Source organism: Lepus europaeus, chromosome 2 (genome assembly GCF_033115175.1).
Source record: "Lepus europaeus isolate LE1 chromosome 2, mLepTim1.pri, whole genome shotgun sequence".
Classification (NCBI taxonomy): Eukaryota; Metazoa; Chordata; class Mammalia; order Lagomorpha; family Leporidae; genus Lepus; species Lepus europaeus.
This window is the reverse complement of record NC_084828.1, coordinates 6090693-6117736: the sequence shown is the minus strand read 5'-3', so window position 1 is coordinate 6117736 and position 27044 is coordinate 6090693. Positions and strand designations below refer to the sequence as shown.

The window sequence follows — 27044 nt, the reverse complement described above, 5'->3', positions numbered from 1 at the left end:
CATGGGAGACTCGGAAGAAGCTCCTGGCTTCGAATCGGCACAACTCCGGCCATTGCACCCTTCTGGAGAGTGAACCAGAGGGTGGAAGACTTCTCTCTCTCTCTCTCTTTGTCTTTCTCTACCTCTCTGTAACTCTTTCAAATAAATAAATCTTTAAAAAAATGTTTTAATAAAATGACCATCTGTTACACATTTATACCTAAAAAAGCTACCTTAAGAATACTACATAGGCTGTAAAAATACAATGGTTACTTAAAAGTTTTCCAAAATGCATGCACCTGAAAATTACTTCATTTACTCTAATGTCAATGCAGCCATATTAAATTAAAAATGTTTCCCATCTATGGCTCACCTCTTCGAGGTGTTTCTCCCCCACTCGGAAGTCCACTTGGATTAGTATCCTGGTCTGCTCCCATTCTCTCATCTTGCTGCTGCTGCAACTGCCTTATCATTCCATCGAGAATATTGGACTCTGGGCTTCGCTCACCATTATCACTGGTTTGGAGGCTTATAATTTGTTCAATTACCTCTCCATCACCTACAAATTCAGTTAATGAACACATATTACATATAAGGTTAAAAGACACAAAAAGTATCAGTAGTCAAAAAATAAAGAATTAGAAAAGGTACCCTATACATTCACAACAAATTTTGAGAAGACTGAAAGTAAACAAAACCCTTCCTTTAGTCTAGTTAGTACCACAGAAACCTCAACACAGCCTCCAAACCCCTGCAACGAAAGCATGGAAACTCATCTCTGTAAAGCTTCATTGTGCTTTTCACACTAATGTCCTTCATTTATACCAGACACATTTTCATTAAAACCTTACAGACCAGAGCCTCTGACTGCAGCCAGGTAATTATAGGTGATTTCTGATAGAGAAAAAAGCAATTTTATTTTTTTATCGTGTTTATACTTTTTTTAACTTTTATTTAATAAATATAAATTTCCAAAGTAGAGTTTATGGATTACAATGGCTTCCCCCACATAACTTCCTTCCCACCCACAACCCTCCCATCTCCTTCTCCCACTCCCTCTCCCATTCCATTTGCATGAAGATTCATTTTCAATTCTCTTTATATACAGAAGATCAATTTAGTATATACTAAGTAAAGATTTTAACAGTTTGCACCCACACAGAAACACAAAGTGTAAAATACTGTTTGAGTACTAGTTATACCATTAATTCCCATTGTATAACATATTAAGGACAGAGATCCCACAGGAGGAGTAAGTGCACAGTGACTCCTGCTGTTGACTTAGCAAACTGACACTCTTGTTTATGGCATCAGTAATCACCCTAGGCTCTTGTCATGAGTTGCCAAGGCTATGGAAGCCTTTTGAGTTCGCTGACTCCGATCTTACTTAAATGAGGTCATAGTCAAAGTGAAAGTTCTCTCCTCCCTTCAGAGAAAGGTACCTCCTTCTTTGATGGCCCCGTTCTTTCCACTGAGATCTCACTCGCAGATCTTTCATTTAGGCTTGCTTTTTTTTTTTTTTTTTTTTTTTTTGCCAGAGTGTCTTCACTTTCCATGCCTAAAATATTCTCACGGGCTCTTCAGCCAGATCTGAATGCCTTAAAGGCTAATTCTGAGGCCAGAGTGAAAAAAGCAATTTTAATTCATTTCCAACTGTTTTGCTGTCCAAAGTATTTTTTTTAAAAAGTTGACTGATTTAGCCATCTATTGATTTACTTATTTTTTTGAAAGGCAGAGCAAAATCTGCCATCTGTTGATTCACTCCGTAACTGGCCACAACAGCAGAAGCCAGGGTAGGCCAGCACCAGGAGCCAGCAACTCCATCCAGGTCTCCCACATGAGAGGCAGGAACTCAAGTACTTGAGCTATCACCTGCTAGTTCCCAAGTGCATCACCGGGATCTGGTTCAGAAGCAAAGCAGTCAAACTCGAAGTAGCGCTCTGATGCAGGATGTGTGTGTGCAAAGTAGTGGCTTAGCCCACTCCACCCATTCCCTGCCCCTGCTCCACTCTCTTAAAGAAGGAAACACAGATTAGACCTTCTCAACTTAAACAGAAGACAACTCAAGCTCTCGTTCCACCCAAAAAGTCCTGAGATAGCCACGCAGTTGGGAGAAGTAGTCAGATGTATCTCTCCACTAAGGTACTCTAGCCCTTAAATAGATTTTTAGCACAACCAATACCCATGCTTTTATGTGGGATCTAGAAATACGTCTAAGCATTTTGATGCAAATATTTCTTGTGACATGGATTGCCTTTGAACATATAACTAAATATAATACACCAAAGAAATCCTCCACTGTCTCATATAAACAGACTAATTATGGGGAGGGAGGGAGAGAGGGAGGGAGGAAAGGACTCATTGTATTCTCAAAATGATTATCTACAAATTATACTGAATCTGTAAAAAACTAATTAAATTTTAAAAATGAATTTCAATGCCGGCGCCGTGGCTTAACAGGCTAATCCTCCGCCTTGCGGCGCCGGCACACCGGGTTCTAGTCCCGGTCGGGGCACCGATCCTGTCCCGGTTGCCCCTCTTCCAGGCCAGCTCTCTGCTGTGGCCAGGGAGTACAGTGGAGGATGGCCCAAGTGCTTGGGCCCTGCACCCCATGGGAGACCAGGAGAAGCACCTGGCTCCTGCCATCGGATCAGCGCGGTGCGCCGGCTGCAGTGCACCTACCGCGGCAGCCATTGGAGGGTGAACCAATGGCAAAAAGGAAGACCTTTCTCTCTGTCTTCCTCTACTGTCCACTCTGCCTGCCAAAAATTAAAAAAAAAAAATGAATTTCAAAGACCATTAAAGTATAACTTGTCACCATAGTAACAGATCTAGAAACTGGAAAACGTCATACAGTAATGCAAGTGCAAGAAAAAAAATCACTTCTACCTACTTCCAATGTTCTTTATTGCACTAATGATATCTTTCTCCATTTACTATGGACACCAATAAATAACTTTAGAAAGCTAAATGTCGGGGCCGGTGCTGTGGTGCAGCGGGTTAACGCCCTGGCCTGAAGCACCGGCATCCCATATGGGCGCCGGTTCAAGACCCAACTGCTCCACTTCCCATCTAGCTCTCTGCTATGGTGTGGGATAACAGTGGAAGATGGCCCAAGTCCTTGGGCCCCTGCACCCGCTTGGGAGACCCAGAAGAAGCTCCTGGCGCCGGATCGGCACAGTTCCAATCATTGCAGCCAATTGGGGAGTGAACCATTGGATGGAAGACCTCTCTCCCTCTCCTCTGTGTAACTCTGACTTTCAAGTAAAATAAATAAATCTTAAAAAAGTTACGCAGGCACTGTACTTCCATCATAATAAATGCAACATGGGAAAAATATATATATAAAATACTATATATATATATATGTATATATATATATATATATACACATAAAACAGAGACTTTCGACACTGGAAACTCCACCGTGCTTGGGAGAAAACATGAAAAAAGCAACATGCCTAACAACTCCTGAAGTTCTCATAGTAATAGTAGTACAAGTCCCCACCGGTCAGAACAGACAATTCATTATACTTATTTTAAACCAGTATATTAAAATGAGTCATAATCAGGCCGGCGCCGTGGCTCAACAGGCTAATCCTCCGCCTTGCGGCGCTGGCACACCGGGTTCTAGTCCCGGTCGGGGCACCGATCCTGTCCCGGTTGCCCCTCTTCCAGGCCAGCTCTCTGCTGTGGCCAGGGAGTGCAGTGGAGGATGGCCCAAGTGTTTGGGCTCTGCACCCCAGGGGAGACCAGGAGAAGCACCTGGCTCCTGCCATCGGAACAGCGCGGTGCGCCGGCCGCAGCGCGCTACCGCGGCGGCCATTGGAGGGTGAACCAACGGCAAAAGGAAGACCTTTCTCTCTGTCTCTCTCTCTCACTGTCCACTCTGCCTGTCAAAAATAAAAAAAAAAAAAAAAAAAAAGAGTCATAATCAAGTATAAGGCAGTAAAGAATACAGTAATCACTAGGAGTTAGTTACCACAACAGTGACTGTTCTAAAATACAAGAATTTTTATCATCTGGGCTTCTATGTTATCAATCTAAGTATTAAAATCCCAGTGCTGTTATGAAGGCAGCTGTGATCTGGCAGACTCTCTAAAGGGTTACACACACATCCACAGCTCTGGAAATCACACATCAGCAACATATTAACAATACATAGCAGAGGCAGGGTAAACTGCCACTTGCAATGCTGACATCCCACATGAGACCTGGCTCCTGGCTTCAGTGGCCATTTGAGGGTGAACCAGCGGATGAAGATCTCTCTGTCGCTCTGTGTGAGTGTGTGTGTGTGTGTGTGTCTTTGTATGTGTCTCTGTGTGTCTGCGTGACACAGCCTTTCAAATAAATCAATGAATCCTCTAAAAATAGTATATGCATGCCAACACTAATCAAAAAAGGTAGGACCAGGGCCAGCAACATGGCATTGCAGTGCCAGCATCCCATATGGGCACTGGTTCAAGTCATGGCTGCTCCACTTCCCATCCAGCTTGCCTGGAAGAAGCAGCGGAGGATGGCACAAGTGCATGAACCCCTGTACCCATGTGGAGACCTGGAAGTTGTCCCTGGCTTGGGCCTGGCCCAGTCCCAGCCATTGCGGCCATTTGGGGAATGAATCAGTGGCTAGAAAATATCTCTCCTTCTCTCCCTCCTTCTATCTCTGCCTTTCAAATAAATAAATCATTTCAAAAAAAATATATATATATATATAATCAACAGATAGGACTGCCTATATTAATATCCATCAAAATATGCCTTCCAAACACATGCAGGGGAAGCCATCTGTCCCCGCAGTTAGGAAGCCCACATCCGCTATCACAGTGCCAGTGCCTGGGTCATGCTCTGGCTCCACTTCCAACTCCAGTTTCCTGCTAACTCACACCCTGAGAGGCAGCAGTGATGGCTTAGGTCGCTGGTCTCTGCACGTCACGCGGGAGACCAGCTCTGAGTTCCGGGCCCTGGCTTCAGACTGCTCAATCCTGTCCTGCAGGCATTTGGAGAGTGAACCAGCAAACTGAGGAACTCATTCTTGCTGTCACTTTCTCTCTTGCCTTTCAAATAAAAAAGATAAAATGCATAAGCAGACCTAATCAAGATCAAGTAGATAAACCCAAATTGAGACATTCTATAAAATTCCTGGCCTACAGGGCCAACATTGTGGCCTAGTAGGATAAGCTTCCACCTGCAGTGCCGGCATCCCACATGGGCACCAGTTTGAGTCCCAGCTGTTCCACTTCTGATCCAGCTCCCTGCTAATGGCCTGGGAAAACAGTAGAAGATGGCCCAAGTCCTTGCGCCCCTGCACCCGTGTGAGCCATCAGGAGAAGCTCCTGGCTCCTGATCAGCCCAGCCCCGGCCACTGAGGCCACTTGGAGAGTGAACCAGTGGATGGAAGACCTCTCTCTCTGTCTGTAACTCTACCTCTGAAATAAATAAAATCTAAAAGGTCTAATTCAGATTTTCTACTTTTTAAATATATATATACATATATATATACATGTATATATATATATATATGTATATATATATTTACAAGCAAACAAAATTCCTGACCTATTCTCTTCAAATATAAATATATCGGCCAGCGCCATGGCTCAACAGGCTAATCCTCCACCTAGCGGCGGGTTCTATTCCCGGTCGGGGCACTGGATTCTGTCCCAGTTGCCCCTCTTCCAGGCCAGCTCTCTGCTATGGCCCGGGAGTGCAGTGGAGGATGGCCCAAGTGCTTGGGTCCTACACCGGCATGGGAGACCAGGAGAAGCATCTGGCTCCTGCCTTCGGATCAGCGCGGTGCGCCTGCCGCAGCGCACCAGCTACGGCGGCCATTGGAGGGTGAACCAACGGCAAAGGAAGACCTTTCTCTCTGTCTCTCTCTATCCACTCTGCCTGTCAAAAAATAAAAAAAGTAAATAAATAAAATAGATATAAATATATCACTGTCATAAAAGTAAAATAGTAAGAACTTGATCCTTAGTCTTTAAAAAGACTATGGAAATATGAAACCTAAATACCATGATTAGTCCCAAATGGAAACCAGAGAACAAAGCTAAGACATTATTAGAATACTGATAAGGTTTTATTATAAAATATAGATTTGATAATACCATTATTTGAGTGTTAAATGTCCTGATTTTAATAATTATCTACAATTATAGAGGAGAATATTGTTTTAAGAAATACATTTTAGAGAACTTAGGGGAGAATAAGCATGAGGTCCTGAACTCTTTATCTCAAACAGCTGAAAACAAGACAGAGCGAGAATAGCAAACATTCCAAAACAGTAACATCTAGTGAATCTATAGGTATGGGAACTCTTTCAATTAATCTTTAAATATTTCAAATAAAAAGTTAAAAAAAGAAAAAAAGGACTTTATGCTTACTTGTTGCCACATAGCCTAGTTGTGGAACCAAATGTTCATCCGCAGAATTTTCTCGACCTGGCACCAATCTCTGATACTTAGTTGGGTGAGGATTTCCATCTACATCTACTAAGAATGGTGGAGGCATAAGATGAGGAGCCTGCTGAGTTTGCTCATCTAAGACATAATTATTAGAATCTCTAATGAGTGGTCGATAGTCAGTGTGGAAGAACATTTGATCAGGAATCTAGAAAAGTAAAGTTCACAGGATGACGTTTTCAGGTTTAAATATGTTTAAAAAAAAAACAGATATTAAACAAATGTTAATCAAAATGAGACCAATCAAATCAGCATAAACTATTTTCAAAGTATATTTATTTTACATGCTATAAGAAAGTAAAAATGACCTTTTCATATGGTTTGCTGCATCCAAAACCAAATATCAGAAGGTGTCCATGAGAATCTGTACAAGCAAAATGCTGTCCATCCTGTGAAAATTTACAGTCAAACACAGCTCCATGTCCTTGTCCTTCAATCTGGGAAACACAGGGGGGAAATATTAGCAATAATTCTATGCAACTACTTCTAATATATAAACTTTTCTAATATAAATAGTATCTTACAATATATCCATTCTGCAAAAAAAATTAAAACAAGCTTTGCATTTAAACTATGCATCCATTAATATGAAACTCATTTTGGATACCACTATCCTAGAAAAAAAACTTTCAAGTTCTGAGCATGAGTTCTCCAAATGAATGAAGGATCATACAGCAAAGGTTTTCCCATACTATTTACAAGTGAGTGACAAGCAATGCATAAGACTTGGTTTTAATATACAATGAAAAGGTAAATACCTAGAAGGCAAATGAGTAACGATTAATAATATTTGTATTTCTGAACTAAAATCAACACTTTTGAAATTGATGGAAGGATCTTTAACTCCAAACTAGGATAACCTGACGACCATGCACACTCTCATGCTTCAGCCGCAAGGATACACAAGATCAACGTCTGCCACTGCAGCTCCTTAACTTCAAGCCACCACAGATGCTCCACAGCATCCTAGATGTTTACAACTGTAAACTGTTTTACTCCCTCTTGTTAGTTTTAAGTTACATTGCTGTGGCATCATCCATTTATAGTCAATTGTTTAACACTACCGTGTGTAGAGCTATGATTAGTAGTTGTCTGGGCCTATCAAACTTTCTAATAACAAGACTTCAAGACATGTGTGTTCAGTGTTGGAAAAACAATCATTCACCCACTAATTGCTCTAACTGACATCCATGTCCAAATAAGTCACTGCATAGAAAGTGATATCCTGGGAGCCAGCACTGTGGCACAGCGGGCTAAAGCTCTGGCCTGAAGTGCCAGCATCCCATATGGGTGCCAGTTCTAGTCCCAGCTGCTCCACTTCTGATCCAGCTCTCTGCTATGGCCTGGGAAAGCAGTGGAAGACGGCCCACAGTCCTTGGGCCCCTGCACCCACATAGGAGACCCGGATGGAGCTCCTGGCTTCAGGATCAGTGCAGCTCCAGCCGTTGTGGCCAATTGGGGAGTGAACCAGTGGATGGAAGACTTCTCTCTCTCTGTCTCTACCTCTCTCTGTAACTCTTTCAAATAAATAAAGATAAATCTTTAAAAAAAAAAAAAAAGTTGATACCTTCACTGCTGCGGAAATGCACATGAATGATGCCGATTATAATACGCAGAGAAATCAAACTTATTGGAATATTTAGGGCTTTACTAAATAGAACTAAATAATCTGTGTATCTCATATTGGAAAGAAATATACTAAGGCATTTCAAAAAGTCTAGACAATGGAATTAGAAGTGTATTTTACTATAAAAATTTTGAAATTTATTCATAGCTTTTACAAACTATGAACTTTTCAACTTTTGGGAGACCCCTGCACATATGGCTGTCAGATATTTAATAAGCATAACATACTCTGATTTCTAGAAACATAAACCAAAAGCCAAAGCATGCAGATCAATTTCTGGTTAAACTGTATAATGCAAATGAACTAAACAAATGGAAGCATACATAAAGATGCATCCTAATTCACTTACCATATTAAAATAATGTTTCATCTTGGTGCCTTTTGTAAGATCCCATATAAATATGCTGCCATCATGTCCTGCAGATAACATAATTCTGGGATCAAAGGGATGTGTCTCCAAAACAAACACTTCATCGGCATGACCCTTTATTCAACAAAGCCAAAACATTAAAGAGAGTTTACCATTTACAAGTTGAAACTTTAAAAAACAACAAAAACACACACTGTCCTAGTGTGTAAGAGTTTTTACAAACATATTAATGAGAGCAAGTCATACATTATACATATAAAAACTCCCAGTCATTTGATAATTTAAATGGAAAAACAACTTATTTAGTATGCTTTATAGTATAAAAAGTAACATTATAGGGGCTGACGCAGTGGCGCAGTGGGTAAAACCACCGCCTGCAGTGCCGGCATCCCACATGGGCACTGGCTCAAGACCCGGCTGCTGCACTTGCAATCCAACTCTCTGCTATAGCCTGGGAAAGCAGTGGAGGATGGCCTAAATCCTTGGGCCCCTGCACCCACATGGGAGACCCGAAGAAGCTCCTGGCTCCTGGCTTCGGATCAGCGCAGCTCCAGACGTTGCAGACATCTGGACAGGGAACCAGCGGAAGGGTGACCTCTTTATCTGCCTCTCCTTCTCTCTCTGTATAACTCTTTCAAATAAATAAATAAATCTTAAAAAAAAAAATCATTATAGTTTCAAAAGTCTGATCTGCCATACTGTATAAAAACTACCTACCAGTAAGTTATGAAGCAGTTGTCCAGTATAAGAATTCCATACTTTGAGGACATGATCATTCACAGCAGTGACAACAATGCTATCATTTTGATTCCAAGCTATCATTGTTACTTTAGGTTTCATAAATCTTTCTTCTTCTGAAGACAAGTCCCTAAGAAAAAAATATAGAATGTATACATTCATTTGGATGGTATTCCATACAATGCATACAATCCCTCATCAACAAAAAACAGCTGAAAAAATTATAATCATATATGCTTATTTTATGAATACTTATAACGGCTCATCACATCTGACCCATAAAGATACATAGATAAAGGCAAAAAAAAAAAAAAAAAAAAAAAAACCACCAGGGTAATTCAGAAGCAGGCTTTAGAATACTATTGCTTCTTTTTTTTTTTTTTTTTTTAAGATTTATTTATTTATTTGAAAGTCAAAGTTACACAGAGAAGGAGAGGCAGAGAGAGAGAGAGCAAGAGAGAGAGGTCTTCCATCCACTGGTTCACTCTCCAGATGGCCACAATAGCTGGAGCTGCGCCAATCTGAAGCCAGGAGCAAGGAGCTTCCTCTAGGTCTCCTGCGTGGGTGCAGGGGCCCCAGGACCCAGGCCATCTTCTACCGCTTTCCCAGGCCATAGCAGAGAGCTGGATGGGAAGTGGAGCAGCCAGGACTCGAACTGGTGCCCGTATGAGATGCAGGCACTGCAGGCAGCGACTTTACCCGCTACACCACAGCACTGGACTCCGCTATGATTTCTTATGAAAGTAGCTTTTTCTTCCAACCTCTCTTCCACTATTCCCTTGTCCTGATGCCAATTTCTTGCTAACACTTACTTTCATATTTCTCTCTCCATAGAAGAGACAAACTTTAGGAAGGCAAAGAAAAGGTAATTCATCTTCATATCCTCAACATTTAGAAAAATACATGACCCACAGACACTCAAATTGTTGAACTGTGAGATGATGCGAATTTCTTTGTTTCTACAAACTATTCCAATGGGCCCTTGGCAGAAATGATCCTGAATACACTTCTACAATGTTCTGAATTATCAATGGAATACACAAAACTTCACTGTCAAGTATAGTAGGCAGGAAAAGATCTAACTACATATGAAATCATAGAACACATGTATTAAGTTACAATCATCTAAAGTATGTGACAATTTAAAAACTCAAAATATGGAGTATTAACAGCTACCTACATAAGCCCCATAGACTGACACAAAGCATAGCTAGATTATGTCAGGGTAAAAAATAGAGGTGAGGGACTGGCACTGTGGTGTAGCGGGTAAAGCCACTACCTGCAGTGCTGGCATCCCATATAGGTGCTGGTTCGAGTCCCAGCTGCTCCACTTCTTATCCTGCTCTCTGCTATGGCCTGGGAAAGAAGAGGCCTAAGTCTCCAAGTGGGAGACCCTGAAGAAGCTCATGGCTCCTAGCTCTGGATTGGCATAGCTCCGGCTGTTGCGGCCATCAGGGGAGTGAACCAGTGGAAGGAAGACATCTCTTTCTCTCACTCTCTCTGCCTCTGCCTCTCTGTAACTCTGCCTTTCAAATAAATAAATAAAATAAAATCTTTAAAAAAAAAAAAAAAAAAAAACAGGTGAAAAGAAATACAAGGGAAGAATCCACACTTAACTTTTCCTGAAAGATTTTTCTAATTAATAACTTTGGATTTATTAACAGAAAAACTGCATTTCATCAAACTGATCAAAGTTAAAGACTAAACTAAATGTTGTTCAATTCTTACAAAGACAACATTTTTCAAGACTTGAAAGCAGTGAAACTTTAAATAGGAAAAGCAAAGTATCAGGGCTGGAGCTGTCACGCAGCAGGCTAAGCCACTGACTGTGACGCTGGCTCCGGTAAGAGCAGAGTCCCGGCTGCTCTACTTGCAATGCAGCTCCATGCTAATGAGCCTGGGACGGCAGCAGCAGGACCCCTGCCATCCACACGGGAAACCCAGCCAGAGGTTCAGGCTCCAGGCTTCAGCCTAGTCTACCTCAGCTGTTGCAGCAAATCATTTGGAGAGTGAATCAGTAAACGGAAGCGCACTCTCTCTCCATCCCTCTCCCTATAACTCTTTGAAACAAATAAATAAATCTTAAAAAAAAAGTATTAGCATCATGAAAAGAATTATAGGGAAATTTCCCTCCATGAACGCAGTATGACAGCAGAAAAACTATGAAGTTTTCAGTCTCATTAGAAAATTTTTATTCAAGTCTCCTTTTTTTAAGATTTACTTATTTATCTGAAAGTTAGAGAAAGATCTTCCATCTGCTGGTTCGCTCCCCCAAAGAGCCCCAACTGCTAGGGGTGGGCCAGGCCAAAGTCAAAAGCTTCTTCCAAGTCTCCACCTGGGTGGCAGGGGCCCAAGCAACCGGACCATCTTCCGCTGTTTTTCCCAGGACATTAGCAAGGAACCAGATCAGAACCGGTGCATGGGGCCGGCACTGTGGCACAGCAGGTTAAAGCCCCAGCCTGCAATGCTGGCATCCCACATGGGGCTGGTTCAAGTCCTGAATGCTCCGCTTCTGATCCAGCTCCCTGCTGGTACACCTGGGAAGGCACCAGAGAATGACTTCCGGCCCCTACACCCACATAGGAGACATGGAAGCAGCTCCTGGCTTCAGATCAGCTCAACTCCAGCCGTTGTGACTATTTGGGGAGTGGATCAGCAGATAGAGGACCTCTCTCTGTAACTCTTTCAAATAAATAAGATAAATTTTAAAAAGAAAGAGGACATGAACTGGTACCCACATGGCATGGGAGCCACACAGCAGGCAACTTGACCTGCTACTCCACAATTCAGGCCCTTTTTCAAGCTTTATTCTTATTATATTGTTATTTAAGAGATATTCTTATTTGGCTTACTAACATAACTCTTCATCAGTGAATCTGACTTCTAATTTATCTTCACTTTCCTTCATTGTATCAACTAAAAAAGAACTCTTAGCATCCCCCTTCGGAAGATGTTCTGAATATCCAGATGTAACATTACTACATGATGGTAAAGATTTTTTAACCTGTTTATAAAGAAGAATTATCAGCTTTCCATTTGATATTTTTTCCATTCTCTACCATAGATAATTCCACAAAATTTTGAGTTCAAATTTATTTGGAAAACACAATATAATTCTTTGAGCTGTAACAGAGAATGTACGTTAGTTTCTATTGATTTTCAAAGGACAGAACGTAGAACGACATTTCTCAGAAAAATTGGTATAAAAAAGTATAAAGTTGGGGCTGGCATTGCAGCATAGCAGGTTAAGCCTCCACCTTCAATGCCAGCATCCCATATGATGCCAATTAGAGTCCCGGCTACTCCACTTCCCATCCAGCTCCCTGCAAAGGCTCCTGGGAAAGCAGTGGAGGATGGCCCAAGTGCTTGGGCCCTGCACCCCCATGTGGGAGACCTGTAAAAAGCTCCAGACTCCTGGCTTCAGCCTGACCCAACCCCAGCCATTGCAGCCATTCAGGGAGTAAACCAGCAGATGGAAGTTTTCTCTCTCTCTCTCTCTCTCTCTGTGTATTTGTGTGTCTATCTCTCCTCCACTCTCTATAACTCTGCCTTCCAAATAAATCAATCTTCAGAAAAAAAAAAGTAGAACAATAACACGATCACATCACATGCTATTCTTCCTATTAAAGGTAATGACAGATTCTTTCGGATGTATGAGATTAATATCTGCTTACCAGGTATGTAGGAAGTAGACAAAAGCTTCACAATAGGAAGTGGCTAATATTCCCTGAAGTAAATAATCAAGACAAAGACAAAGTCGGATCCCAAGTACCTCCGATGTATTTACTTGTAACAATTACAACTTACCCTGAGATTCTCGTAGCCATATCCAATAAAATGCTCTTCCATTCCAACTGCTCAAATCTCCAAATCCGTGCTGTTCCATCTCGGCTACCACTTAGGAACCTTAAAATATTCAGAAAAAGATCTTCTACTCATATACTTGCCACCAAGGGCTACAATTAAAATCACAAGCAAAAAAAAATTTAATGTAGCTGTCATGGTGAAAGGGGAATCTATAGGTGTAAATTAAAGAAACAAGCATTTAGGGCATATATGGATGGGAAAAAACCAGCTTTGTTATGAGTGGTTTAGTCCTAGGAAACAAAACAAATTTCAAACTCAATCAACAGCTTTTCAAATAAGATTGAGTTTTGAGAAGAAAATGTGAAAGAATTACTTGGAGAGAGGGAAAAATAGTAAAAATTAAACACATACAGGAAAATTTTAAGAGAATAGCTCCATTTTAAGTATCTGAATTCAAAGTTCAAATTAATTCATTCTGGTCACTACAAAAATAAACCAACCTATTAACAAATTAAGAAGTTAAAAACTGGAGTAGCACAGCAGGTTAAACGGCTGCTTGGGATACCATACCACAGTGTCAATTCAAATCCTAGCTACTCCACACTTTCAATCCAGCTTTCCACTAATGTGCCTGGGAGACAGACAGTGACGGCCTAAGTGCCTAGGTCCCTGCAAACAACGTGGGAGACCTGGATGCAGTTCTTGGCACTGGCCTAGCCCAGCCTCAGCTGTTGTGCACATTGCGGGAGTTCATCAACATATAGAAGCACACTCTGTACACACACGCATGACTCTGTGTGTGTGTGTGTCTGCCTTTCAAATGTAAATAATTTTTTTTTTAATTTGAATTTAGGAAAGGTACCCCTCCTTGTGTCACTGGTAGCCAGCCACAAAGAAGAATATAACTGAAGTAATGATTCTTCCCAATGGTTGATAAGATCTTTTCAGGGGCAGAGAACAGACAGACACTCCCTAAATGTCAGCAACAGCTAAGGCAGGGCCAGAGGCAAGAATGCGGAGAAGATCCCTACAGAAGCAGCAGGAACTCAGTAACCCAGGCCATCATCACTGCCTCCCAGGGTCTGTATTAGCAGGAAGCTGGAGTCAGGAGCAGAGCCAGGAATTGAACCTAGGTACTCTGATGTGAATCACAGATATCTTAACTGCTAGTCTAAAGGCCCAGAAAGATTTTTCTTGACTCAAAAAGAAGAAATTTCATCAGCCATATGTCCATAAAAATCATGTATCTAGTCATAAAAGCCAACAAAAATTACAACTCTAAGAACTTACGTTTCATGTGACTCCCATGCTACCCCACACTTTATTCAATGAAAATATTTACTATTAAATACTCACAATATAGAAAATGATACTAAATAGTGTTAATAATGTATTCTTCTAAACTGCTGAGATCTTAAATGCTCTTATCAAGAAGAAAAACAGTAAGTATGTGAGCTGATAAGACATGTTAATAGCTATAATCATTCCATAAAACATCCGATTGTACCCATAAAAATTACTAGTATTTATCAGTTTAAAATAAAATATAAATAATATAAAGGGGGAAATAGTGATTTATTAGCTATACTAGTTATTACCATATAATAATTTGCCTAAAAAATACACAATACACATACATACACTTACCGATCACCACTGTTACAAAATTGGATACTATCTACTTTGTCCTAAAGGGAAAAAAATACAAAAATGATCACCTATAAAGTCTATAAATAGTTCAAAAAGAAGTTTTAGTGCTAGATGTATCTTTAGTTTAACAAGCAAGGGATTTGCACTTGTTTAGTCCTATCACTGAACATGTATTATACCTTAAAGTACAATAAATCTAACAAGATTACTAAGCTCTGTTTCAGACAGGCACATCAAGGAGGAAAAAAAAAGTCTTGCTTTTTTTCTCCCTCTAAAAATACAGTTGTATTTACAACTCTTTAAAATGATTTACATGAAAATGAAGTGTCACAACTGATCAAAATATAAAAACTTTAAAGCAGTTGAAAACAAAGTGTATTCACTTTGATTATACAACAATTTTTTGTCTTTTAAAGTGATTTAAATCAGTTTATCAAATAACCGCAGTAGAGAGGTTGGCTTCCTTAAAACTTCATGTAGGAGGGGGTCTTCCTCTCTTGGAACCCCCCTCTTTGCCGCTCTGGCAGGAGGTTGCCAATCTAAATAAATCCTACTTTACTTTAAAAAAAACCTTCATATAGGAGAAAAGTTGACCTGACCTATGACCTGCATATTCCACAATGCTGACAATTATCTAATTTACTGTACCCTCAAAATAGCATTTTGATTTCATGAGCTTGGTTAGGAGTAGAAGATCCATTTGAAACTAACCCATCTCAATTAATTAAGATTTTGAACTTAAGGCTAAAATAACTATTGCAGAACATCAGCACTCTCACCAGCTGCCAATGAAATTCCTCCCATTTAAAAATCCCACCTCCTCCTATTCATAAATTTATTAGAATAAAATAAACAAAAACCATATTGTACCTGGATGTTTTCATTTTTACTAATATACAGAAGTCTCTAAATTACAATATTAACTGTTGAATGTAATTCAGAAAAATTTCTAAAGACATCACAACTTATCTCAGAAATGCAACTATGATTTAATATTTTTAAAATCAAATAAACACATTAAAAACCTTTAAAATAAAATTCATATGCTCAACAGAAAAAAACTGCAAATAACAATTCCCCTTAGCAAACTTAGAAATATAATTAACAATTAAATCTATAGAATTTTAAAACATGAATGCTTACAGTGTGGCTTTCAAGTTCTGCGATTTTTTCGGGTGCTTCAAAACCCAAAAAGTACATTCTGATTACATGATCAGTACTACCTGTGGCTAAAAACATACCACCTGAAATATAAATGTTAAGGTTTAAACATCCAGTTCATATCAAATATGTGCACAAGTCAAATTTCTACTTTAAAATACAAAGTAGGATTTCCTATTCCAAAACTATTTATCTCAAGATACATTTTCTAATTCTCTATATAGAGTTTATAAGACTAGATTCACAACTTTCATAAACAAAGTTAATTCAACCTGTAAATATTCATAATCTCTCTCTGCTTTCAAAAGTGTGACAACAGGGGCCAGCGCTATGGCAGAGTGGATGAGGCCACCACCTGCAGTGCTGCCATCCCATATGGGTGCCAGTTTGAGTCTTGGCTGCTCCACTTCCGATTCAGCTCTCTGCTATGGCCTGGGAAAGAAACAGAAGATGGCCCAAGTGCTTGGGCCCCTGCACCCGCGTGGGAGATCCAAAGGAGCCCCTGGCTTTGGACTGACCCAGCTCCAGCCACTGCAGCCATCTGGGGAGTGAACCAGCAGATAGCAGACTTCTCTCTCTCTTTCTCTGCCTCTGCCTCTCTGTAACTCTGCCTTTCAAATAAATACAGAAATCTTTAAAAATAAAAAAAGTGTCAATAGTAAGTACTGCTCTTGTGTCACTGCTCTATTAATACTTGAACAAAAGGGAATCTATTTAGGATAATAAAAGAAAATCATAATTTTGGTCTATCATATGAACAACTTATCTCAGAAATGCAACTCTGGCCCATGCCACAGAAACAGCTCATATGAACATCCTAAGCCTCATTTTTGCCAACTCACTCTTATTACTAATGATTATAGAAATCAGAGAAAAGCAGAATGGGGGAAAAAAAAGTTTATTAAATAAATATCATACATTAAACCTAAACACAGAAGTCATTTACCACCTGATTAAAGGTCTTATGAATAACATAGGTCATTTAATAAATGCTGAAATAAAACTAAGATTAAAAAAAAAAAAAAGACTGAATAAGTTACCTTACCAACACTAAAAGAAGAACAAAGCATTTGGACGCCTGGCCTAGGCTTTTCAGTGAACTTCAGGGGACGTGGACTTTAAAAGAAGATTTTGATTAAAAATACATTAGTTTCACAAATTAACGTATTTAAAATAGTTGTTTTATGCTAGCATATTTAAATATCAATCTATTATGTACCAAGCATTTCCGCATACGTTGTTAAATCTAGATGGACTTTCAAAGACGCTGCCCAATTCCAATCTTCATGACAATCCCACTATACAGAAAGAAACAGCCTCCTAATCCCCTTTTTTTTTAAGTGAGGTGCCAAACATCCAGAAAGTCTAGGCAAACCTATCATCAAGGGTGCACAGAAGTACGTGGAAGCACAAAGGTATAATGTCCAACAGAGAATATGAGCTACGTATGTAACTTTAAATTTCCCAATAGCTACATTTTTAAAAAGTATATACAGTTTCCATTATTTAACTCAATATATGCAAAATATATCATGTATCACATACTGATAAAATTTTAAGGAGATACTCTGGATTCTTACTTTCAGATTTAATGTTTGAAATCTAGTGCACACTTGTCACTAAAAATTTACCTCAATTTAAACACTGAGTTTTTATCAAAAATACTTGATCTGTAATTTAGACTCAAACTATTCCAAACATACTAAATTTCTAAATAACTGAGTAAAGTTTCCTAATTTAACAATTCAGTTCCTCAAGTACACTAGTCACATCTGAAGTCATCAATGGTCATTTGTAGCTAGCACCTACTACTTTATCAGACAGCACAAGTGTATAATCTAAGTTATACTTAGATTATGAATGTCCTATTTGAATTTTTTATTACAAAGTAAACTGCACACTTCCAACACTTAAAGTGTCACATAATCTTGCTTTTTCAGAAAACTGTACTAAAAAAGCTATGCTCCTTTTACATATCTAACTAATGAAGTGTAAAGAGTAAATAGTTAATGACACATCTGCTGTAAATGAGTTCAAAAAGGCAACCACAACACATAATTTCTCTTTACAGACTTCATTCCATTAGAAGAAATAAAAAATACATGAAAGAAAACTTGTTACATAATTAAAGTCACTCACCTGAATTTCAGGGATTCCAAATCCCACTGCCAAAAGCAAACTGTCCCATCAGCACCAGTAGAAACCATGTATCTTTGAGAGCCTTTGGCCATTGGACTAAACTGAAAGGCAACAATACATACTACTCAGCGTCTAAAAAATATTTTTAATTTTTTAGAAGATTTTATTTGTCTTAGAGGCAGAGTTACAGACAGTGATATATGGAGAGAGAGTTAAAGGTCTTCCATTCGCTAGTTCACTGCCAAATGGCCGCAACAACTAGGGCTGGGCCGACACAAGCCAAGAGCTCTTCCAAGTCTCCCATGAGGATGCAGGGGCCTAGGCACCCAGGCCATCCTCTGCTCTTTTCCTAGGCCACAAGCAGAGAGCTGGATTGGAAGAGGAACAGCCAGGACATGAACTGGCACCCACTGGGACGAAGGCACCACAGAAGAGATTTAAGCCACAAGCTAAAGCATGTACTTACTGACATCCTACAAAAGTAAAATTGGAGAAATCCACAATGTAAATGATACTTTACAGCAGGGGTGGGAAACAGCTGGTCTGCAGGACACATAAGGCCCATGAAACCATTTGGTATGGCCCTGCCAAGGTAACTGGAAGAAAAGCTTGAAATCCAGGTGAGGACATCACATATGGGCACCGGTTTGTGTCCTAGCTGAACCCGGTTGCTCCTCTTCCAATCTAGTTCTCTGCTATGGCCAGGGAAAGCACTAGCAGATGGCCCAAGTGCCTGGCTCCTGCACACTCATGGGAGACCTGGAAGAGGCTCCTGGCTTCAGATCTGCCCAGTTCTGGCTGTTGTGGACATCTGGGGAGTGAACCAGAGGATAGAAGACCTTTCTCTCTGTCTCTCCCTCTCTCTGTAACCTGCCTCTCAGATAAATTAACAAACTTTTAAAAAAATAAAATAAGGCCGGCGCCACAGCTAATCCTCCACCTACGGTGCCGGCACACCCGGTTCTATTCCCGGTGGGGGCACTGGATTCTGTCCTGGTAGCTCCTCTTCCTGTCCAGCTCTGCGCTGTGGCCTGGGAGTGCAGTGGAGGATGGCCCAAGCCCTTGGGCCCTGCACCCGCATAGGAGACCAGGAGAAGCTCCTGGCTCCTGGCTTCTGATCAGCGCGGTGCGCCGACCACAGCGGCCATTGGGGAGTAAACCAATGGAAAAGGAAGACCTTTCTCTCTGTCCACCAAAAAAATAAAATAAAATAAAAAATGCCTTGAAATCCAATAAATTTATAGCAGGCTAATTTTTGAGTTGGTAATTCTGTATGGCCCACACATGATGCTATAAATAGCCCAATGTCCTTTTGCCATTAAAAAAAAAAAAAAAAAAAAAGTTCCCCACTTCTACTTTAGCGTGAAAACTTGTAATCTCTCTATATTATATGAGATGTGATCTCAATAAAAACTTTTTTCCTGGCTGCTCAACTTCCAATTCAGCTCCCTGTTAATGGTGGTCTGGGAAAGCAGCACAGATGGCAAAGTGCTTGGGTTCCTGCCACCCAAGCGGGAGACCCGGATGCAGCTCCTGGCTCCTGGCTTCGGCCTGGTCAAGCCCTGACTGATGCAGACCTCTGGGGAGTGAACCAGCAGATGGAAGCTCTTTGTCTCTCCCTCTAACTATTTCAAATAAAGAAATATTTTAAAAATAAAAAGACTATTTTCAAAACAAATAAAATTACTCAGATAAAATTTAAAATGTGAGGATCAAAACATATCAGATATTAAAGGACTATTGCAGAATCTCAATAAAAACTATTAAGTACAATGGGTACAACGATATGAATGGCCAATAGAAAAGGTGTCCAAAGATGAACTGTCATGTAAGACTTAAGTCAGATAAAGGTGACATCTCAGACCTAGGGAAACAATGGATTTCTGCATAAATGGAATTGTAACAACTGTGCAACAACCTGGCAAAAAAAATAAAGCAAGGTCCATTCTTCAGAATGCACATCAGGATAAACTCCTAACAGTATTACAAGCAAATCATACTATAACCTCAGAATAAGGTTGATATTTACACCTAAAGTACCAAGAGTGGAGGGTAGACACATCTGGGTTCAACAACCAGCTCCAGCTCCTGACTCCAGCTGCCTGCTAATGCAGGCGCTGGGAGGCAGTGGTGGTGGCCCAGGTAACACACGGGAGACCTGGATTGATTTCCTGGCTTCAGCCCAGTCCAGTGCCAGTTGATTCAAGCATCTAAGGTGTGAACCACCAACAGGACTCTGTCACTCTGCCTCTCAAATAAATAAAGTACCATTGCTGCTATACAAGCAAGCTGGAAAACCGAAGATCAATTTGATCCAGAGACAGCCAATCAGGATGAATTAAGAAAGAGGAATGCGGCCCGGCGCTTTGTCATAGCGGATAAAGCTGCTACCTGCAATACACAACACCAGCATCCCATATAGGCACAGGTTTGAGTCCTGGCTGCTACACTCCCAATCCAGCTCTATGCTAATGGCCTGGGAAAAGCAGCAGAAGATGACCCAAGTGCTTGGGCCCCTACAACTCACAAAGGAGATCCTGTATGAAGCTCCTGGCTTTAGCCTGGCCTAGCCCTGCTCATTGAGGCCACCCAAGGAGTGAGCCAACAGATGGACAATTTCTCTTTTCTGGCCCTTTCAAATAAACAAACAAATCTTTTTTAAAAAGAGAGAGAAGAGAGGAAAAATAGTATGTAACAGAATAATATGAGCACAAATTCCAAAGTGAGAAGGAAAATGACAGGTGACAGGAAAGAGCAATCTGAGTGAAGTGTTTGTCTTCTGAAGTCAGAAAATGAGTAACTGGGTAGAATGCAGACTTAGTAACAAGCTCGGGGTGCTATGTTTGGATACTGGTCTGGATGTTCAATGTCCCCCAAAGGTCCATGTGCTATACAGGCTCGTCTCTTAGTTAATGGCACAAAGAGGCTGGAACCTAACACAGCTGTGGTGTCTACAAACGGTTCTTTGGGAAATGACTAGATTAGACCGGAGCATCTGGATAGAGCCCCAATGACTAAATCCTGGAGGCTTTCTGAGACCAAAGACACAAACAGCTGGTTCCTCTGTGCCACCTGAGGACTACCAGCAAGAACACCATTCCCAGATGCCAAACCAACTGGGTCACAGATCTTGGAGAGTGAACCTTGAAACCATAAACCCAAAATAAACCTTTTCTCCTTATGAAGTCCACTTTGAGGGTCTTTGCTGTAGCGACAAGCTAACACAAGGAGAGCTGTAACTGTCAAGCAGTACACTAAAATCAATGAAAACATTTGTCTGGCAGCATCACGCAACACTGACTCAAAGTGAACAGACAGAATGTGATGAACACCCAAAAGCAATCCCATTAATCAAGAAGCAAGAATCTTAATTAGAAAGGTACCCACTTCCCTCCCTCCCCTCCCCTCCAGAAAGAGGAGGGAGAAAAAAGCAGCAGCAACAAAACTCACTGACTCATTAAACATTCAACACAAAGAAGGAGCTTTAAAGATGGCGGGGGAGGGGGACAGATGGATGGACAGTCACATCACATCCTGCATCAGCACACTGGTTCAACTCTCCATTTGATCCAGCTTCCTGTCCATGCATCCTGTAAAGCAGCATATGATGCCTCAAGTGCCACCCACATGGGAAACAAAGTCGGAGGCCAGGGCTTTTGGCTCAAGCCTGGCCCAGCCCCAGCTTCTGTAAGAACTTGGAGAGTGAATCAGTAGATGGAAGAGATGTCTGTCACTGTGTCTTTCAAGTAAATGAAAATAAACATTAAATACCCACAGAAACCAGTAGTACCACTGACAGAAAAAACTGGGAAATGAAGGATTGGTCTGTAAAATTTTGAATCTGTTCAGATATTTCTAAGTGGATATATTCTGAATAATGAGTTTTGTAGCAAATCTTGTCAAAAATAACATAAGTAAAGCTATATTAATGAGTGGACCTGTTCCTTCGCCCCAGTTGCCAAACAGTCCCCCTCCCCCTGGACCCTCCTCCTCCTCCCATCCCTGCCGGTTCTGGCCCCAAACTGCTTTTGATCTTCTGATTCCTCTTGGGTTGAAACAGACCAAGCCCCCCCCCCCCCCGGCACCCCAGTTTGGGGGGAGTCCTGTATTTTTTTTTAACGACACCCCTACCCCCGCCTGTCCCGCTCCCTTCCCGTGCTGCCAACTTCTAACCACAGTAGTGACTGTGCTCGTCTGTAGTTCTGTGTATAAATGGAATGTTGTGGAGATGCCCCTCCCCTCCCCCGACGACCACTCACATCCACGGAAGCAGGACCAGTAAGGGACCTTCGATTAAAAAAAACGACCACCATAGTAAAACAGAGCCCCCAGACTACTTTTATAACTTAATATCTACAGAAGAACATTTTTACTTTAAGACACCTGCATTCTAAGTCAAATTCCCAGATGAATAAGTACTTTATAATCTTTATCCCCTCCCCCCCTTTTCTAATTTATTTGACAGGTAGAGTCATAGACAGTGAGAGACAGAGAAAGGTCTTCCTTCCGTTGGTTCACTCCCGAAATGGCCGCCACAGCAGGTGCTGTGCCGATCCGAAGCCAGGTGCTTCCTCCTGGTCTCCCATGCGGGTGCAGGGGTCCAAGCACTTGGGCCATCCTCCACTGCCCTCCCAGGCCACAGCAGAGAGCTGGACTGGAAAAGGGGCAACCGGGACTAGAACCCGGCGACCATATGGGATGCCTGCGCCACAGGCGGAGGATTAGCAGCCAAGTGAGTCATGGCGCCAGCCCTATCACTGTCTATTCTTGAATTGACAGGGTTTTTTTCTTTACAATAGCTGTATTTAAAATGTCAAGTATGTTGCCATTCAGAGTGCTGAGGTCAGCAGCCAAGTCCTGACACTAGACCTGTGGCACAGCCTAGGAAGAGACAGAGGACCCAGAACAGCTGAACCACACAGGGTGAGGGCTGATAATGCTATCCCTACAGTACCCAGAGCCAGGGCCCCTGCAGCCTGGCCTTGCAGATGGGGTGGGCACTGCCAGCCCAGAGGAGGGAATAGGCAAGTAGAGGCTCTGCCCCTGCCTCCACTGGACTGCAGATAGCCCAGCACCCTGGCCCTCTTGCTGTCTGCACCTTTGAAGGGACCTCTGACTGCCAGCTGTAGGCCTACATGGCCAGTCTGACACAGGAAGCTGCTCTGCCGCCCAGCTAGTGACCACATCCTGCAAACTTTTACTGACAAGCAGATGGGTGTCCACCCTGAACAGGTATCCAGTAAGCCACAGCTGCCCCCAGCCTCCTCCAGCCTGGAGGAGTTGCCTGGCCAGGACTCCCTTCCACGCTCCCCACTCCAGATGGAGGTCCAGACCTGGCTCAATCCTGGCTGTTCTGGCAATTTGGCAAGCATACCAGCAAATGGAACATCAACTGATCTCTCTCTCTCTCTCTCTCTCTCTCTCCGTCCATCCCTCCCTCCCCCAGTCCTCCTTCCTGTCAGTTAAATAAGTATATTTTTTAAAAAAATTTTTTTTAATAAAAATCACTTTAAGATGGGTTAGCTCACACCTAAAGCAGTAAGAAAACAATTTCTCAAAGTCCCTTCTGATCTGATTTTGTGCTACAACCTTGTGTGTGTGTGTATCTACTTCAATGTCAAAAGTTTTCTGAAAATCTATATATTTTTAGTAACTATCTGATACTTAACACACGCCCAAGAACTTAATAGCTTCTACTTCTATAAAGTGTGCAGTAGCAAAATAAGAATTATTGATTTATGCTGATCCTCTGGCTCACAATCAAAGATCGTATTATTCAAAGGTATTCAGCTGTCTTGTTAAAATGTTAAAATGCAAATCTTTCCTATGTGTTCAACATTCACACTCTAGACAGTACTATTACTATGTGTTGGGAAAGAAATTCACAAAACATAAAAGTCACCATATTAACAACTTTAAAGTCAACAAATCAGAGGCATTTAGTACATTCACAATGCTGTTTAATTATCACTACCCAGGGGCTGGGTTAAGCCTCCGCCTGTGGCACCAGCATCCCACATGGGCACTGGTTCCAGTCCTGGATGTTCCACTTCCCATAAAGTTCCCAGCCAATGGCCTGGAAAAGCAGTGGAGGATGGCCCCTGTGCTTGGATCCCTGTACCGCCATGGGAGACCCAGAAGAGGCTCTTGGCTTTGGATGGGCCCAGCTCTACCCATTGAGGCCATTTGGGGAGTAAACCAGCGGATAGAAGACCGACCTTTCTGTCTCTCCCTCTGTAACTCTACTTCTTAAATAAATAAATAAAATCTTTCTGATATTAGTATAATTACATCAATCTGGTTAATATATGCATGATAATTTTTTCCTATCATACACTTTCAACTTGCCTGTATCCTTATATGGATAGTAAGGTATAGAGTTGGGTTTCATTATTTAACTAAGTCTGAAATCTCTCTCTCCTATTTGGATCACTTAAGAATCTACAAGTGCTGGGGCTGGCACTGTGGCATAGCAGGTAAAGCCACCGCCTGCAGTGCCAGCATTCCATTTTGGCGCCGGTTCACGTCCCAACTGCTCCACTTCCAATTCAGCTCTCTGATATGGCCTAGGGAAGCAGAAGATGACCCAAGTCCTTGGGCCCCTGCACCCACGTGGGAGACCCAGAAGAAGCTCCTGGCTCTGGATCGCTACAGTTCCGGCTGTGCGGCCATTTGGGGAGTGAACCAGTGGATTGAAGATCTCTCTCTCTCTGCCTCTGCTTCTCTGTAACTCTAGCTTTCAAATAAATCTTTAAAAGATAAATAAATAAATGAATAAAAAGAATTTACAAGCATGGCCAGAACTGTGGCATAGCACGTTAAGCCTCAGATCCAGGTCCCTGTTGATGGCCAGAATAGCCCAAGTCCTGGGGCCCCTGCACACACATGAGAAACCTGGAGGAAGCCCGTGGCTTCTCACTTTGGATCATCCCAGCTCCAGCCATTGCAGACACTTGGGGAGTGAACCAGTGCATGGAAGACCTGTCTCTTCCTCCCTCTCGCTCTCTGTAACTCTGCCTCTCAAATAAAAAAATAAACCTTTAAAAAAATAATTGTGACTGTTCCCCTCAGTACCAGCAGGAACTTTAAAAAAAGTTTACAAGTATGTAATTAGGCTTACAATGGCATTTAATAATGGCCTAGTATCATAGTACTATTCCATGTGCTGTTCCTTTTTCTCTTATTTCTTACTTTACTTATTATTCCTTATTTATGATACATTCTTTTGCTAATCTTTAACTGTTACTCCCCAGAATACAAGGTACATCTTTACCTTACTTGAAGTCTAAGGTCATATTTTCTACTTCTCAAATAGAAAAACCTTAATAGTTGGCCGGCGCCGTGGCTTAACAGGCTAATTCTCCACCTTGCGGCGCCGGCACACCGGGTTCTAGTCCCGGTTGGGGCGCCGGATTCTATCCCGGTTGCCCCTCTTCCAGGCCAGCTCTCTGCTATGGCCCGGGAAGGCAGTGGAGGATGGCCCAAGTGCTTGGGCCCTGCACCCACATGGGAGACCAGGAGAAGCTCCTGGCTTCGGATCAGCACGATGTGCTGGCCGCAGCGGCCATTGGAGGGTGAACCAACGGCAAAAAGGAAGACCTTTCTCTCTGTGTCTCTGTCTCACTGTCCACTCTGTCAAAAATAAATTAAAAAATAAAAAAATAAATAAAAAACCTTAATAGTACTAAAGTTACCTCTTCCTAGTATACAAACTACTATTATTTCCATAGTCCCTTATCTATTTTAAAACAAGATATACTTGTATCATACAATCAACTTTTATTCCCATTTATCCATACATTTACTTTTACATTTTTTGACTCTGTTCTTCTTGCATCTCCCATCTTCCACCTGAAAGTACACATCTTTCTGTACCTAGAAACAACCTACAATTCTTTTAAATGTTATTTGAATGCTAAGAAATTTTACCTAAAAATGCATTTACTGGGGCCAGCACTGTAGTGCAGAGTACATTAATGCCATGGACTGAAGCACCAGCATCCCATATGGGCACCGGCTCGTGTCCCAGCTGCTCCACTTCCGACCCAGATCTCTGCTACGCCTTGGGAAAGCAGAAGATGACCCAAGTCCTTGGGCCTTTGTACCCACGTATGAGACCCAGAAGAAACTCCTGGCTCTGGATCAGCGCAGCTCCGACTGTTGCACCCAACTGGGGAGTGAACCATCAGATGGAAGACCCCTCTCTCTCTCTCTCTCTGCCTCTCCTCTCTCTGTGTAACTCTCTCAAGTAAAAAATAAATAAATCTTTTTAAAAATTAAAAAATAAAAAATGCATTTATTATACTTTCATTCTTCAAAAGCACTATCAACAGGTTCAGAATTCTTATTGGCTCCCATTTTTCTATTTGCACATTAAAAATATTACCTCATTGTTGACTGTTTCCATTGCCTCTATTGAAAATATAGCAGTCAGTCTAATGCTCCTTTATGTTTGCCCTCTGGTATAGATGACTCTTTATATTTGTTAATAAAAGTTTGACTGTGGTGTTTTAATAGCTGTATAATTTTCGTGTATATATTCGAAGGAATCTTTGTGTTTTCTCAAAACTGTGGGTTTATATCTTCAGCGTATTCTGCAAAAATTGTCAACTATTTTCACTTCAAGCACAAAGATCTCTTCTTAACCCAATAGACCCTGAACTACAACTTTTGTCTTCCCCTGACCCACAAGCTTTTGTCAAAACTCCTGCTAAGCATCTGATCCAACTTCTCTGAAATTGGCAAACACTTCCTAATACAACCTTCTTCTCTGTGTACTTCCTTTTTTTTTTTTTTTAAGATTTATTTATTTAATGGAAAGGCAGAGAGCTACAGAGAGGCAGAGGAAGAGGCAGAGAGAGAGAGAATTCTTCCATCCACTGGTTCACTCCCCAATAGTTGCAACCGCTGGAGCAGAGCAGATTCAAAGCAGGAGCCTGCAGCTTCTTCCGGGTCTCCCAAGCGGGAACAGCGGCCCAAGGACTTGGGCCATCTTCTACTGCTTTTCCCAGGCCACAGCAGAGAGCTGGATCAGTAGTGGAGCAGCCAGGGCTCACATCGGCAGTGCTGGCACTGTAGGCAGTGGCTTTACCCGCTATGCCAGTGCTGCTAT

The 27044-nt window shown here is 41.6% G+C and overlaps 1 protein-coding gene across 2 annotated transcripts in view; it reads right to left on the bottom strand.

Annotated features, from left to right (window-relative positions):
• Positions 1-27044, bottom strand: part of BRWD1 (bromodomain and WD repeat domain containing 1) — a 113476-nt gene that overhangs the window by 55287 nt on the left and 31145 nt on the right. Inside the window, exons 9-18 of one of the 2 annotated variants that reach the window (XM_062204926.1) lie at positions 17933-18033; positions 16839-16909; positions 15776-15876; positions 14630-14670; positions 12983-13081; positions 9155-9305; positions 8417-8551; positions 6749-6877; positions 6363-6588; positions 353-538 (exon numbers count right to left, since the gene is read on the bottom strand). In XM_062204926.1, the coding sequence (XP_062060910.1) occupies positions 353-538; positions 6363-6588; positions 6749-6877; positions 8417-8551; positions 9155-9305; positions 12983-13081; positions 14630-14670; positions 15776-15876; positions 16839-16909; positions 17933-18033 (1240 nt within the window). Of the gene's footprint in view, positions 1-352; positions 539-6362; positions 6589-6748; positions 6878-8416; positions 8552-9154; positions 9306-12982; positions 13082-14629; positions 14671-15775; positions 15877-16838; positions 16910-17932; positions 18034-27044 lie in introns of those variants that run through there. The other variant, XM_062204934.1, reaches the window with a different exon arrangement.